Consider the following 15946-nt stretch of genomic DNA (forward strand, 5'->3'; position numbering starts at 1 on the left):
AACTGCTGTCTGACATCAGTAATGGACTGGATGAGGGTGAACAAATGGCAAGACAGAGGTGCTCTTGGTCAGTCAAAAGGTAAAACAGGAAAGAGGGATTCAACCTGTGCTGCATGGGGCAACACTCCTCATGAAGACACTGGTCCACAGTTTGGGCCTGCTCCTGGGTTCAGCCCTGAGCAAGGATGCCCAAGTCTCTGCAGTGGCCAGGAGTACATTTGCACAGTTAAAGTGTGCCTTCCACCAGCAGGTAAAGGCCTTCTCATTCCAACCAGCTTTTGGGAATTTCAATGAAAGGGCTGGTGCGGTGCTGTTTTTCTTATATTATTGTTATGTTTTTAATTATTTATATTTCTATATAGTTATAATTCAATTATATATTTTTTAAAAAAATTCCCTGTATGTTTTTAAGCTGTTCGTATTTTATATGTAAGCCACTTACAGTCCCTGTCAGGGGAAAAGGTGGGGTATAAATATAATACTAATAATAATTTAAGGATGCATGAATGTGCTGCCAGAAGACAGGGTGCATAAAGACTCTTCCATATTTAACATTCTAACTTTACAACACTTCAGTGAAAGTCTTTTGTTTATACATTTGCTTCTGTTTATATAAATGCAGCCTTATTTGCAGTCTAAATTTAGCCTTGAGCTTTCTTGTGTTTGATTTATGGATGAGTAGAAGAAATATATACAACTTGTAATCATTTTGCTTGGGATACCACAGTTAATGCAACTGTGGAAATGGCTTGACCTTTTGTTTTGGATAGTTTATGAAGGATGCAGATGGGATTTTTGGAGCTGCGAGACCAACCACTGGTATACTCCTCCACCCTTGCCCTTCCTGGCTGATGAGAGCAGCCAAAGGAAGAATCATCAAGTGGGTAATGAGGGTGGCAAATTTTATAAGGCTGGAGGTACCCTACAACTGTCTTACTGTTTTACTTTCCTGGCTTTGGGGATTTCTTTATCCAATGAACTCAGTATTGTAGAGTCAACATAACTGAGTTGCAAGTTTAACAATTTTTTAAAAATTGAAACTGCGCACACAGACATATACAGCTTCAAAGAAAGCAAATAGTTTCTTACACTTCCAAAGACATGTCAGTCTACTTGTGCAAGTGGCCCATCAGCACAGTCCAACAGAGTTACCTAACAGTAATGCAACATAATGGGCCACCAGAGTCCAAGCTAAAATTCCATCCCAAGCTTAACTTCCCAACTTCTTTTATACGGTTTTTGGGTTTCCATATATGGTAACGATGGGCATGCCAGTATTCTCATTGGTGTCTATATATTCTGGACACATGCAGAATGCCTTCTCAATTTGAATCATAATTCTTACTTCCCTGTTCCCTAACATTTTCCTCTGTTTTTCCATTTCTAGACAAGAACGTATTGCCTAATCTTTTACTCTTCATCGGTACATATAGACTCTTGTTTGGTTCTGGATTTCTAACTGTACCCTGATCTAATCATAATTCCTGCTGAAACCTGTGCCCATCAACTTCCTATATAAAATTTTGCCCAGGCATAAATGCATCCATGTCAAAAATGATTCTTGCTTTTCTGTAATCACTTTTAGCTATTTTTCTGAGTTAAATCTTAGGTTAACTCTTTCTACTTATACCTTATTGAAGTATGATTGATACATATATGTGCATGATATTTTAGCCCTATGGTAATGGTGCCTCATCTTGAATTTTCCAAATAAGGATTAGTTGGTTCCATCTTAATCTGGGCCTGATTATGTAATGGGCTTGGTTGCTGTAGTGAAATTTATATGCCAAAAACTGGACAGGGAGAAATGTGTCCCTATAAATTCAACTGGTTCTTCCAGTAGGTTTTGATACCATTGGCTACCATATTCGTCTGGACCATAGATTAGACTGGGATGCACTGCTTCAATCTGGCTCCAGTCCTTCTTGGAGGGGCAGTTTCTAGCAGTGGTTGTGAGGGTCTCTTAGGTGAATTAGAATACCCCTGCTGAACAAGCGAAAGGCCCATCTAGTCAAGCATCCTCTTCTTGCAGACAACTAACTGCCTAAATGAAACCTGGGTGCAACAGCATTCTCCACACTTTTGATTTTGATTTACAGCAATGGTTATTCAGAGGCATGTTTGGGTCTGTGGAGTTTCTCAGGGTCCATCCTGTCCCCACAAGATGTTTAACATCTACCAAAAACTATGGGGGGGAAACCAGCCATGGATATGGAGTGTCGTAGCACCAATACGTTGATAAAATTCAGCTCTGCTTCTCCTTTCCATTGCATTTTAGGGTGGCTTTTGAGCAGCTAAGCTGATGTTTGAACTTAGTAATGGACTAGATTGGTGGTTCCCAACTAGCTCAGTACTGTGGACCCCCTATTTTTCAAAAGCCAAGGCATGGACCCCCTACTTTTGAAAATTTTGGTATCTCTGTGGTAGTTTTTGTTATGTGAATGTTGCCACAGACCCCTGGGTGGGTTATGCAAACCCTTTGGGGTTCACGGACCTGCAGTTGGGAACCTCTGGACTAGATGGAAGCAAATGCCTGTCTTTCCAGGCAGGACAAAGTTGGTGTTGATGAGTAGAATTGATATGAAAATTGGAGTTCAGCCTATTTTGGGTGGGTACTATTTCCCTTGAAACTTTTGGTTCAGAGTCTGATAATACTCCTGAATCTATCTGTGGACCTGATGTCCAACTTAACTACCTTCTCGGTTGCTACACCAAGGCTTTGGAACTTCCTCCCCTTAGATCAGCCTTTGTCAACACAATGTCTTCCAAATGTTTTGGCCTACACCTCCCATCAGCTTGAGTCAGCTGGGACTGATGGAAATTGTACTCCAAACATCTGGAGGGTACCAGGTTGACAAAGGCCTGCCAAGGCCAATTTTGGGATAGTGGTAGTTCATGCTTTGGGTATAGAAGGTTTCAGTTTAATACCCAGCATCTCCAGGTCAGAGTATGAATAAGTTTTGTCTGAAACCCTGGAGAGCTGCTGCCAGTCAGCTCAATACTGAGCTGGATATATCAATCGTCTGACAGTATAAGACAGCTTAATTGATTTGAACCAAGCTCTCCAGATCCAGCTCCCTGGCAACTAAAGTCTAGCTACAAGCCTTCCATTTCCCAGAGAGCGCAGTGGGTCAGTGCATCTGGCTGTTAACCAGAAGGTTGGTGGTTCAACCAACCAGGGATGACTGTGGGCAGAATTCCTGCACTAGATGGGTTGGACTAGATGAACTTCAGGGTCCCTTCCAACTCTACAATTCTATGATTCTATTATATACTGAATCATCATGAACATAAGAAAATTACATAAGAAGAACCCTGCTAGATTAGACTAAAGGCCTATCTAGTCCAACACGTTTCCACAGGGCCAACCAGCAGCCTATGGGAAGTCCACAAGCAGGACATATAGGCAATATACCCCGCCTGCTGTTGATCTCCTGATAGATTCATCTGGATTAGTAAGCATACATAATATTATCCTCCATTTATGAACTGCAGCTGAGTACATTATTTTACATGTAACTTTTTGTTGCTAAAATAATGTGTTTTCTCCCACTTGTTCTTCATAGGTTGTATATGTAACAGCTACATTCCCTTACATCATGCTCTTGGTACTGCTGGTTCGAGGAGTAACACTACCTGGGGCAGCTGAAGGGATAAAATTCTACTTGTACCCTGACCTATCGCGACTTTCTGACCCACAGGTAGGAGCTAATAAAATGTAAACATTCAGTGTATTGTTGTTTTCCATCATGTCCCCAAAACTTTTGTCTTCTGTGTTTTTATTTCAGGTTGAAACAAGGGGTGAATCCCTATAGTTTCAACTAGATGTTAAGTAAGCAAAGCCAGTTTGGAAACATTTGTGCTGTGTTTAACTTAATTGTACCTAGAGATGTAAAAAATTCAGGAATTTTGAAACCATGAAAAGAATACCATTTCCTTTAATTTTTTCCAGGGAGAGGGTTGGATTAGGGAGAAATGTTTGGAATATATGCAATACATACTCTGTTATCAAACCAGCAATTGTTTTACTGCTTCAGTGCCATAAAATGTATCATTCATGAGTTAATTAGCATATCAGATTGTACTGCTTGGCATATTAATGAAATTTACACAGAAATCCTATGTATATTTTCTTAAAAGCAAGACTCACTAATTTCATTTCTGGAACAACTGTTGCCGTATTATATTTCTTTACTTTTCCAAGCAAATCGGTTTAAATCTTGGGTGGCTACTCCATGGCCCCATCAGTAGCTGCAGCTTTATCTTCCATCAGCCCCTGTCAGCATAGCCAATGTTCAGGGATTATGGGGGTCCAACAGCAGCTGGATGGAAGGCCATAGGTTCCCTACTCCTGAAATAGAGATGTGCTGCTTGACAGCAGGGTTGTTGTGGGCATGATCCAATATGCATCTGATAGTCAAGCAACCACATTAGTTAAACCACTCTAAATGTCAATAGTTTCCCTATTTAGGAAAAGAATCACACACACGCGATACTAAAATTAGTATGTGACAAATGGAAGCATCCACACCACCTTTATTCCAATGCAGAACAGGCTTAGAGACACTTTATTTCGGGCATGGGCAAACTCCGGCCCAGCAGATGTTTGGGACTACAATTCCCATCAACCCTAGCTAACAGGACCAGTGGTCAGGGATGATGGGAGTTGTAGTCCAAAACGTCTGGAGGCCCGGAGTTTGCCTGTGCCTGCTTTACTTGTTAATAAGTCCTGGGTAGCTCTTTCACTCTATTTTATCTAGATCTGGGCAAAACAACAAGAAGAAGACTTGTGATGTTTGTGGGTGGTTGAGTTGGGGAACTGTGTTAGCACTCCCATCTTGATAATAGGCATAGCTGTCAACTTTTCCCTTTTCTTGCGAGGAATCCTATTCAGAATAAGGGAATTTCCCTTAAAAAATGGGAAACCTTGACAGCTATGATTATAGGCAGCCAGAGTCCAGTAAGTAATTGCAAGTACTTCATATTGTAGTCTCAGTGAATGTTAAGGCACAGTGGGTGAGGTTAGAATCTGTAGCAAGACAAAAACTTAATCAACTCCAGCATTCAGCATAAAAGAGCAGACTTATTTAAAACAGTATAAAACAATGGAGAGAAAATACAAAGCTGTGATTTGAAAACAACAACCTAACTATATAATTTCTAGGGTAGGCTTAACAAAGTAACTTCAGCTGTCATGAAAAACAGCCTGTGTCGTCCCAGGCAATTTGTAGCAGGCATTCCAAAAAGTGATAGAACCATTGTTGGGAAACTGCACTTTTTATCTGTTGATATTCAGGTGAGGGGCTTGATTGTGTGGACACAGGGATCCACTCAGACAGGACTCTAGCTGGGTCAGATTCTGCACAAAGGCACAGAGGGCAATACCTAACATACTGTTTAAAGCCCCTGGAAGAGGCTTTAATTGGTGTAAACCTGAAGACACGTTTCTAATTTGGATTTGGCAAAGTACATCCTGTGTGGATGCTTGCTTTTGAAATCATGGAGATAGGACTCTGAAAAGAAAGGGGTGCTGGGCTTTGGGTTTTAGTTACAAAGCACTTGCTTATTAGAAGATTCTGGATTCCATTCAACAACTGAGCATTTGGTATATTTTCCACCACTTGTCAGAAAAAGACTTAAAAGGGAGCCGGGAAATGAAGGCCATTGAAAGTGATTTATTTTATCAAGGCCGATGTCTTAATAACTGTAAGACTTCATCAAACATAAAGTTTATGGTGGAATTAGACGGAGTCAAATAAATAAAAGAGGTGTTTGTCACTCTTCATTTCTTAAAGTAGCTGCCTGAGTCTAGTGGCAACTCCTCTTTCGAGTTTCGAGAAGTTTTGGGGGAAATGGTGGTGTAAGATTTTTTTTTAATAATTGGATTTGTATGGAATTGGTGAATAATTTAATGCTATTTCCCCCCTTTTTCTCTGTGATAGGGTTTCTGTTGTATTGTTTTCTGTTGTTATTTATGTAAACCATCCTAGGGCTTCCTGGCAAAGGGAGGTATAGACAACTCTGAAATAAACAATTAATAAAATAAACAGTGAACATCTCAGCAAAAGTACATTTTAAGGTAATATAGCAATTCCCCCAAACCTTTCCTCTAGTACTTTTGAAGTTGTTAAAATGTACAATTTTCATTTGGCAAACTCTTGATAGATACGATCCTGTGTTTTAAGTATTTGTATGAATCATTCTCTTGTTCAAGCAGTCAGAACTTTTGAAAAGCAGGACTTTTTTCAAATCCCCTTTGCATGTCTCACTATTTCTCTTCTTCCACATTTTCCCATTCAATAAGATGTTGCTAATATTCTGATATAGGAACTTGAAAAGGAGGGTTGCATTTGAAATCTTTATCACAATTTTTGTTTACTTTTAAAGTCAGCATCACACCTACATTTAAGCATAGGCTAATTACATTAGTAACTTTATTTTGCCAAATTATGTATTTTAGCAGTTTCAGAAGCACTAGGGTAGAAGCTTTGGGAATTGCTATTTTTGTTTTTATTTTGGGGTATACAGGAGGGCTGTCAGTTTTAATTGGTTTCAGTGTTAGATTAATCAAGTCAAGCTTTCATTTATTAATTGATGGAGGTCTGTTTTAATTGGTGAGGGCAATTTTTAATTGGTTGGGCTATGAGTAAAGGGTATCCTTGGATTTTTGAGGCTATTTTTTTACTGTGTTGGAAAAGAAACTATTCAAGATTGCCATTCTTCAAAGAATGAGGAGGTGGCTTTTGTGAGTTACCTTACAGTTATTCCAGTGTCTCAAAGACATCATTCTATCGAGATTTTGGTAATATGGATTTTTATTTAAATATAATTTATTGTTCAATTAATTGGTTAAAAGGCACATGCTGTACAAACTGAACATGGTTTAATTGGTTGAAAGTCTTGTGTGGACCATTTTTTTGTTAGAGTTTTATGGACAGATAGTGCTTTTGCTTTTCTGCTTTTACTGTCATTATTGCTATGGTCATTTGTTGTTACCAGCCTTGAACCTTTTGAGGAAAGGTGAAACAGATTTAAAAAACAACAATGCAAAACAGTAAAAAGTTTTTTCAGAGTCCAAGCAACATTTCACAGTGACCCAAACAATCTTATGCTGCCCTCATATTATATACCATTTCAGAGACATAAACTTGTTAAGAAGGCGGGGGGATTAAATGACAGGGTTGCTATATAGACAAGACAGTAAATTAACTAATGCATTTCTGTACCATACTAGAAAGCATTCAGTTTTTGGATATCAGATTGCTACAACTTCCACCATTACAGTCACCAGCAAGTTATAAGGCTATACACACTTCACTGAAATAAAATTAATATGGTTTGCATGTACTTTTTTTTATAAAAAGTACAAAAATTGGAATCTCTAAACTTTCATATCTCTTTCCTGTTTACAACCTGAGACAATTCTACATTTATTCTCAATTTGTAACAGAATCCTACCTCCACCCTACCTGCACTTTAATCCTTGCTATGATTGCATATTCATTCCTTGCTGGTATAGAGATATGAACACACTGGATCAAAAGGGTTCCCTTCTATAAATGAAAGAAGGGGCCTTTCCATGAAGGGAAATGGATCCTTTGGAAACTTTGGTTTACAGAAGTGTGGGGAATGGTTTTCACTTATTTCTTTTCCTGCTAGAGTCACACCCCCCACACACACACCTAGGCCATTTCTCATACTGTTCTAGAGGTTCCCCAACACTCTGAAGCAGATATTCAGGGGACACAGGTAGGGAAGTATGAAATTAGTAGTGTCCATTGTGTCGCTTGTTCATTGTAAAGCGAGCTGGTTTTGTTCTGCCGCCATTCCATTTCCACCCATTACATAGCTATCCATCCTGCTGTTTGCTATGGTCTGCATCGTTTTATTGTGAAATATAGCTGTATTACACTATAATTTACAGTTCAGTTGCCTTCCCAGTATATTCCCTTTCAAAGTTTAGTGAATTTCCAGTGAGGCAAACTCAACCAACAGCCTTGTGGCATCGCTCATCACAAAGCCATCTATGGCTACAAACCTAACCATGTCTATTCAGAAGCAAGTCCCATTGAGGTCAGAGAAGCTTACTTCCAGATGGGTGGGGTTAGTATTGAAGCCACTCTCACTACCTTGATTTCACAATTCTGTATAAATCTGTCATCCTATTTCATTTCCCTTCCTCAGGCATCAGGGAGGGACAGTTTCATTATAAGGCAAATAATTGTAGCAGGGGGTTGGAGAAGTAAAGAAATTTTAAACTTAATTTTACTTTAAAAATACATAATTGGTGTGGTAAAGGTAAAGGGACCCCTGACAGTTAGGTGCAGTCGTGGCCAATTCTGGGGATGCGGCGCTCATCTCGCTTTACTGGCCAAGGAAGCCGGCGTACAGCTTCTGGGTCATGTGGCCAGCATGACTAAGCCACTTCTGGCGAACCAGAGCAGCCCACGGAAACGCCGTTTCCCTTCCCACTGGAGCGGTACCTATTTATCTACTTGGACTTCGTGCTTTCAAACTGCTAGGTGGGCAGGAGCTAGGACCGAGCAATGGGAGCTCACCCCGTCGTGGGGATTCGAGGCTCTGTGGTTTAACCCACAGCGCCACCTACTGGTGTGGTAAAAAATGGTTGAATCTAGACAGTTCTCCCCACTTTTACAAAGCGGTTGGAACTAATGGAGGAGCACAGATAAAATTCACAGGTAGCAAGAGACACCACTACTTTCCACCTGGAAAGAGCAATAATGAGCTATGTATTCCATTGTTGTTTTTTAAAAATTCACAATAGGAAGCAAATTAAGGCTGAAATTCTAACCCCAGTTACTGGTGAGTAAGCCTCACTGAATTCAGTGGGATTTTCTTCTGAATAGGCATGGTTAGGACTGCAGTGCAGATAGACTGCCTTTGGCAACACACAGCACTTCAGAAATATGAAAAGCAAAGAGTAACCTGTATACATCAGTGACTTTCTCACACCTTGGCAGCCCCTTTATCAGCCAAAAACAAAAACCTTGCATTATTCACTCCCCCGTGTGTTCTCTTTCAAAGTAAATGAAACAGCTAGCCACTCATCAATTAGCCATCTCACCACAGGGTTCTAAACCTCTATTGATCTTCATTGTAGCAGTCTGGGGAAACATCAAGCGAAGTGACATGTCAAAAAGTGTGACATTAATTATGTATAATTTATGGACTTAAAAGAAAACCAAAGCCTGCTGTGGATGAATGTGGATTGCAATCTCTTAAATTCCAGTCCTGAACACTGAGTGAACATGCAGGTGGACTTTCCATATGTCTTTCTGTTTAGCCTGGAATTTTCTGACATCCCTAGACACAGAGGAACCAGGGCCTGAGAGTGCCTCTGTTCTGTGAGTGTGTGAAATGCATAATCAGTAAAACATAGAAGCCAGACATATTTCCTAGAAGCAAGCTTGGAAGAAAGAGGAAATGGAGACATGATGTTACTAGGGGATAAAAGATACTGTTGGTCTGCTCTGGTATCTTTTCCTCTCATGCTCCCACCAGACCTTAAGGCGGTGCTTAACATGGCAGTGCTCAAGCCTTCCTAGAAATCATCTTGGAGCCCCTTCCTCTTCCAGAGGCCTGATATAGTAGCATAGATGTCAGGAGAAGATGGCATCCCACCAGGTTTCAGTAATATTAGGTCATATTTGCCATTATATATTAAGAGCAATTCATCTTACTTGTTTCCCATACTCTGTGGTTTAGTATAGAGACAACCGAAACAGCAAGTCATTCCCTCCAGCTGCTTCCTTCTTGTAGTTTCCTGCCCTTTTAGCAGGTTTCTGCAGCACCACCTCAGTTTCTTGTGCATCAATTAGGCTATTATCCCCAGTACCAAGTGTTCCACTGTCATTTGTAATATTGTCTCCCTCCCCCTTTGATCCAAAAGGAGCTCCCAGTCTGAATCCGGGCCCTGTACCAATTTCTTGCTGAAAACTACCCCACTCTACATAGTTCTCTGCTGCTTAAGGTACTGTTTGCCATAAAACATATTCAGGGCAACTTATACTTAGGGGGGGGGGGCTCATCTCAATGGAATGCTGGCTCAAGATCCCAATCTAAATCAGGAGCACATTCCAGTTGGGAGCCCTATAGCTCTTTCCCCCTACTCTGCAAAAAAAGTTGACAGTTTAAACAGGTAGTCCTTCTGATATTGGTGGGCCAAGTCATTGAAGGCATTATATGCCATTTTATCATCTTAAATTGGTAGTGAATTAGCAATCAGTGCAGATCCGCATAAAATGTGTCTGGTCAGAGACATCCAAGAGCAGCCTTGCCATTGTATTTTGCAGTAATTGCAGCTTCCAAACGGTATTCAAGGGCAGCTCCATGTAGAGCACATTGAAATAGTTCCAGACTGGAAATTACGCAGACCAAATATTATTGTAGCCAAGCTATAGCTATCCAGAAATGGCTGTATGTGCAGATAGTTTTCTTCACGGGAGTAGCTTGAATCTAAGTGTGAGCATTGGACTCTCTGCAAATGTGAGGATATGTGTTTTCCCGCTTTGGAAATTATAAGTTGAGTACATTCTCATGTTGTCTTAGCCACTTTATTTACATTAAAATAATATTCTTTTAAAAACACAAAAAAACACAATTTAAATCAACATCCCAATCTTTTGAAAGCAGCATTGCCACCTTGAGGCAAAGATGTGTTAAAACACAGACCAAATGAAAAGGACATAAAGCACATTTCAATTTCACTTTAAAAGGGGGGAATGATCTGCTACTGCTGCTAACAACAACAACAACAACAATAATAATAATAATATTGCCACCTGCCCTTCGCCATAAGGTCCCAAGATGGGTTTCTTTTTTTTTTTAAAGATAAAGGGTATTTTGGAAAGGGTGAAATTCCATATATAGCTTCTTCTTCTTTGGCGATCACTCGTAGCTAAGATTGTCTTCCATGAACATGGTCTTAACAGTGAGTCTGTAAGTGACTGTGGAAGCCAATTCTGGATCCACACATCCTTCCAAAGTGGGGACATAGGTTTCCGGGTGGGGAGTTGATCATGGTGAAGATTTGCCATACAGCTAATTAGGGTGTGAATGTGGGGAATGAGGTCTACCTGTGCAATTATACTTTCCCCGGTATGCTCCTGAATCCTATTCTGGGGCTTTCCCCACCCTCCACACCAGATTTAGAGGGACACCAGGGGGGAGACAGAGGACCTTGTTCTGTGCACACAACTTAGTTAAATGCTGCCCTAAACAACTTCACCCCAGATTACCATACTGAAGCTATAAAGAGACAGTGCCTGGCACACCTCTGTAGCAAGGGTGTTCCACAGTTTTGTGGGCATTGTATAGAAGACTGTCTCATGAGCCCTCTCACCTCATACTGCCAAAGAAGATGTCACCATAAGAATTGTCTCTCCTCCTGTAGATTGCCATGTTATGACCAGCAGAAAGAGCAGAAGGAACTCTTGCAGGTATTTGGGGCCCAAGTCATTTAGGGCTTTAAACCCCAAGGTGAGCACCTTGAATCGGGCTTGGAAGGGAATAGGCAGTTCGTATAAGTGCTTTAGGAGGTGTTATGCTTGTCCTGACAAGTTGTCCCACCCAGGACAGGAGTGCCACATTGTTCACTAGTCGCACTATAATAATAATAATAATTTATTATTTATACCCCGCCCATCTGGCTGAGTTTCCCCAGCCACTCTGGGCAGCTCCCAATCAAGTGTTAAAAACAATACAGCATTAAATATTAAAAGCTTCCCTAAACAGGGCTGCCTTCAGATGTCTTTTAAATATAGGATAGCTGCTTATTTCCTTCACATCTGAAGGGAGGGTGTTCCACAGGGCAGGCACCACTACCAAGAAGGCCCTCTGTCTAGTTCCCTGTAACCTCACTTCTCGCAATGAGGGAACTGCCAGAAGGTCCTTGGCACTGGATCTCAGTGTCCGGGCTGAATGATGCGGGTGGAGACGCTCCTTCAGGTATACTGGGACGAGGCCATTTAGGGCTTTAAAGGTCAGCACCAACACTTTGAATTGTGCTCGGAAACGCACTGGGAGCCAATGCAGAACTCTCAGGACCGGTGTTATGTGGTCTATGTACACTAGACAGCCCCGTATAGAGGGCATTGCAATAATCTAATCTGAAGGTTATCAGAGCATGGAATACAATGGTCAAATCATTACTGTTAAGAAAGGGCCATTGCTTGCATACCAGCTGAAGCTGGAAATAGGCACTCCTAGCCATCAAGTTCACTTGGCCTCAAGCGACAACAGTGTCTCAAAGAATACCTCCAAGGTATGCACCTGTTCCTTCCAGTGGGAGTAAAACTCCACCCAAAACAGGCCATCTCTGCACCTCATGGACCTGACAACTCTGCCCACATAGCACCTCTGTCTTATCTGAATTCAGCTTTGTGACTTACACAGCTGTTTTCTTAGATAAGAATGGTAACAACAATCTAATTCAGCTAAGCATTTTCTCTTGGTTAGTTTGCCTTACTGAGATAGAGGACAGTAAGGACCTATTGTTACTAACCCAGAAGTATGTAGGATGTGTATCTTGCATACTTCATACTCCTAGGAGGAGGAAAACTCCTATGCTGGGCAACAGTCTCTCCAGATGTTTTTAAATGCCAGCTGAAGATGTTACCAGGGCACTCATGTGGAAACTGGGAGTGACAGATTTCTTGTAACGCCTTAAATATGAAAGTTCATTCCGTGTTAAATAACCAATTGCTTGTGACAGAGGAAGGTTGCTTTATTGGAATTTCTTGTTAATTCCTTAGTAGCACTCAAAGTAAGAGCACTCATAGAGTGGTGCATGCCTCTTTTGCCAACATAAGAGTGCATGGTGCATTTAATACTGTGCTTTCACTGGCACCCCTTGATGGAGTTTTCCATTTCATTTAATGTTGCGTCTTGTCACTCAGAGATTTTCCTCTACTGGTTTTTCTCCAAATGCAGCCTGTACATAGAATATTATTTGACAATTTCCCCAAACCTGGATAATCAAACATAATTATCTGCTGCAGTCTCTCTGCTGTTCATCTGACTTATAGACACATTGCAGTTATAGCTTCTTCAAGCATAACAGCTCATTACTATACATGTCTACTCAAAAGTAACTCTTGTTAAATGGGATGAGGTTTACTCACAGGTAAATGGGTAAGGGATTGTTCCTCAGTCAGCTCTTGTCTGAAGTCTCAGGTGCAGAAGTGGTTCCAAATTTATATCTTACATACTTATTCTCAACCACATCCTTCTGACCCAAGGTCGCACAATTATAACATACTAGGTATTGCTGTTTGGCTTTCTCTACATTCTCCTTTTCAAGCTTGGCATAGCAAGTGAATGGGGAAATATGCTGGTCCATTTGTGATTTCTTCCATGCTGCCCTATGTTGGTATCATTTTATAATATAGGAACAGTGGTTTATTGCCAGGGTATATTTTGATACAGCTTTATTACTTAGAACCACAACCATTATCCTTAGTGCATGATGTGCTGGTATCCTATACCAGATTAGTGGAGCTATAGCTGGTTGGGCATATCTGTCCTATAATACTCTCCTCCAATTTCACATCACTACTTATTAAAAAAGGGAAGATAATTTTCTTTACAATACTCTGACAGTTATTTCTTCAAAAGAGCCTTTTACAGTTTTATTGCCCTTGCATAATCTCCCACATATATTCATTAAGCCAGAACAGACATAAGGCTGACAAATGGTTAATGATGGTTAAGATATCAAGATCAGGCTGTGGGATCATGCACTCCTTGTCACTCCATGACCTCTTTCATGCCTCTCCATTTCTGCCTGACCACATCAGTTGTAGCTAAAGCTTAAAGTGGCACTGTCCTGAACCCATGGTTAATGTAATTGTTATAGCTAAATGTAAATGGGTAAGGCTGGGGAATTGGTGTGTGTGTGTGTGTGTGAGAGAGAGAGAGAGAGAGAGAGAGAGAGAGAGGGGGGCAATTTTTGTGAGTGAGGCCAAGGGTGCAGAGGAGGGAGCATAGAACTGGTCCAACTGCGCTGGCCCAATTCAAAGTGCTAGTTTTGACCTATAAAGTCTTAAACAGCTCAGGACCGCAATTTCTCAAGGACCTCATCTTTCCATATGAACCTATCTGGACCCTAAGATCATCTTCTGAGGCCCTCCTTTGTGTGCCTCCTCCTCGAGAGTTCCTGAGGGTGGCAACATGAGAACGGGCCTTCTTTGCAGTGGCTCCCTGTCTGTGGAATGCTCTCCCTGGCACCTTCATTATACACCTTTAGGCACCAGGCAAAGACATTCCTTTTCAACCACGCCTTTGGTTGATTTGATTTACATCTTATGCCCTTTTAAAATGTGGTGGGGTTTTGGGGGGGCAGGTATTGGGTTGTTTTTATTTTGATTATGTATTTTGTGGTTTTATATTTTGATTCTATTTTGTGAACCACCCTGAGACCTCCAGGCATAGGGTGGTATATAAATTCAAACAACAACAACAATAACAACTGCTTCAAATCTTGAACAAAATCAACTGCTTCAAATCTTGAACAGCTTCCTGTCCATATCACCTCATAATCTCTCCCGAAGTAATGCATCTCTTTTTTATAATTCAGAATGGCCTGCAAATTACCAAATAGGATAATTATGATGAATTATCACATAAAAATATCAAAAATAAAAGTATCATAATAATAATAAGTGTTAGATTTATCCCATACAGTATTTCCATGCATGAGTCCCCGTTAGATCTGCATTGTCTATGTTATGAAAAGCCTTCATTTAGTTAGTTGCTATATTTTATTTATTTGGATCCCACCACAGTGCTGTGGTTTCTGGGCTTGTAATTATTTCTATAAATAAAATCAATACACTAAGTCTGCATTCTTGTGTCATTAATTCGTACTGAGCCACATTGAACTCAATGGGATTTACTAAACACACATAAGCTAAGTCTGCATAGCAGGAATGTATACAGTACTTGTATGCATATGACCTATTAAAATGTCATCAACTGGCTAATCACTACTGTTAAATGATTTGTCCAGGATTAAAATAGATCCTGTTATGTCACAGACAGACAAATTCTGTATTTGGCCATATACTATAGCTTCACATTTTAGTCTATAAGATTAAAAAGTGATTAGTGATTTTGTCTGTCCCCCCAATTAAACACCTCATATTTAGGGATTTAGGAACAGGAAGTGTTAGTATAATAAATAATTACTGGAATGTTTGTGTCTGGATAGAAGTGAGATAAATGGTAACATCTTCTGACAGGTGAAATAATGTATTGTTTCCTCAGATGTGAAGTCTTAGTTTGTTGGGGGAAAGCAGCCAATGAACGTTTACCTCTTCAGCAGCTCATTCAAATAATTAGAAATAATTTTAGTTTAGAAAGACGCTAAAGTGGTATTAACAAAAGAGCATGTGGCTCTTATCACAATGAGAATGAAAGTAACAAGAACAGTGAACGATGCCAAAGCTGAAGAAAGCGCATTGGCATTAATGAGCCAGAGAAAAGGGAAAGGATTAGAGGGAATGCAGGTACCTACTACACAATATGACTGCAGCTTTTTAGTTAATGCTTGAAGGTAGAAGGCAGATAGGAATGAAAATAAGTAATTACTAAGAGAAATGACTCATGGCTCGCAGAAATGTGTGGTTTACTCATAAAATGTTATCACATGATTAATCTGCAGCTAGGGGACTGAAATGCCAAGTATCTAAAAGATTGAAGTCTATGACTTTTGCCAATGAGGCTTCTTTCTGTTAACTTTTGCATATCCACAGAAGAGCAGAAACGGTTTTTGTTGAAATTCTGCTGCCCCTATAATGAATTAAGCAGTACTAACAGAGGCCCTTGAAAGTGTGCAAGTCATTAGAAGCTATGAGCCCTTAACCCAGTATTATTAGGTATCTACATCTGGTTCCATGAGTCCAATGGATACCTGTAGATCGGAATG

The 15946-nt window shown here is 40.4% G+C and overlaps 1 protein-coding gene across 1 annotated transcript in view; it reads left to right on the plus strand.

Moving 5' to 3' along the window:
* The window catches only part of SLC6A11 (solute carrier family 6 member 11), a 105278-nt gene that overhangs the window by 45805 nt on the left and 43527 nt on the right, over positions 1 to 15946 (plus strand). Inside the window, exon 7 of the mRNA XM_053377654.1 lies at positions 3567 to 3701. Coding sequence (XP_053233629.1) covers positions 3567 to 3701 — 135 coding nt within the window. The remainder of the gene's footprint in view (positions 1 to 3566; positions 3702 to 15946) is intronic.

This window comes from Podarcis raffonei, chromosome 2 (assembly GCF_027172205.1).
Source record: "Podarcis raffonei isolate rPodRaf1 chromosome 2, rPodRaf1.pri, whole genome shotgun sequence".
Lineage (NCBI taxonomy): Eukaryota > Metazoa > Chordata > Lepidosauria > Squamata > Lacertidae > Podarcis > Podarcis raffonei.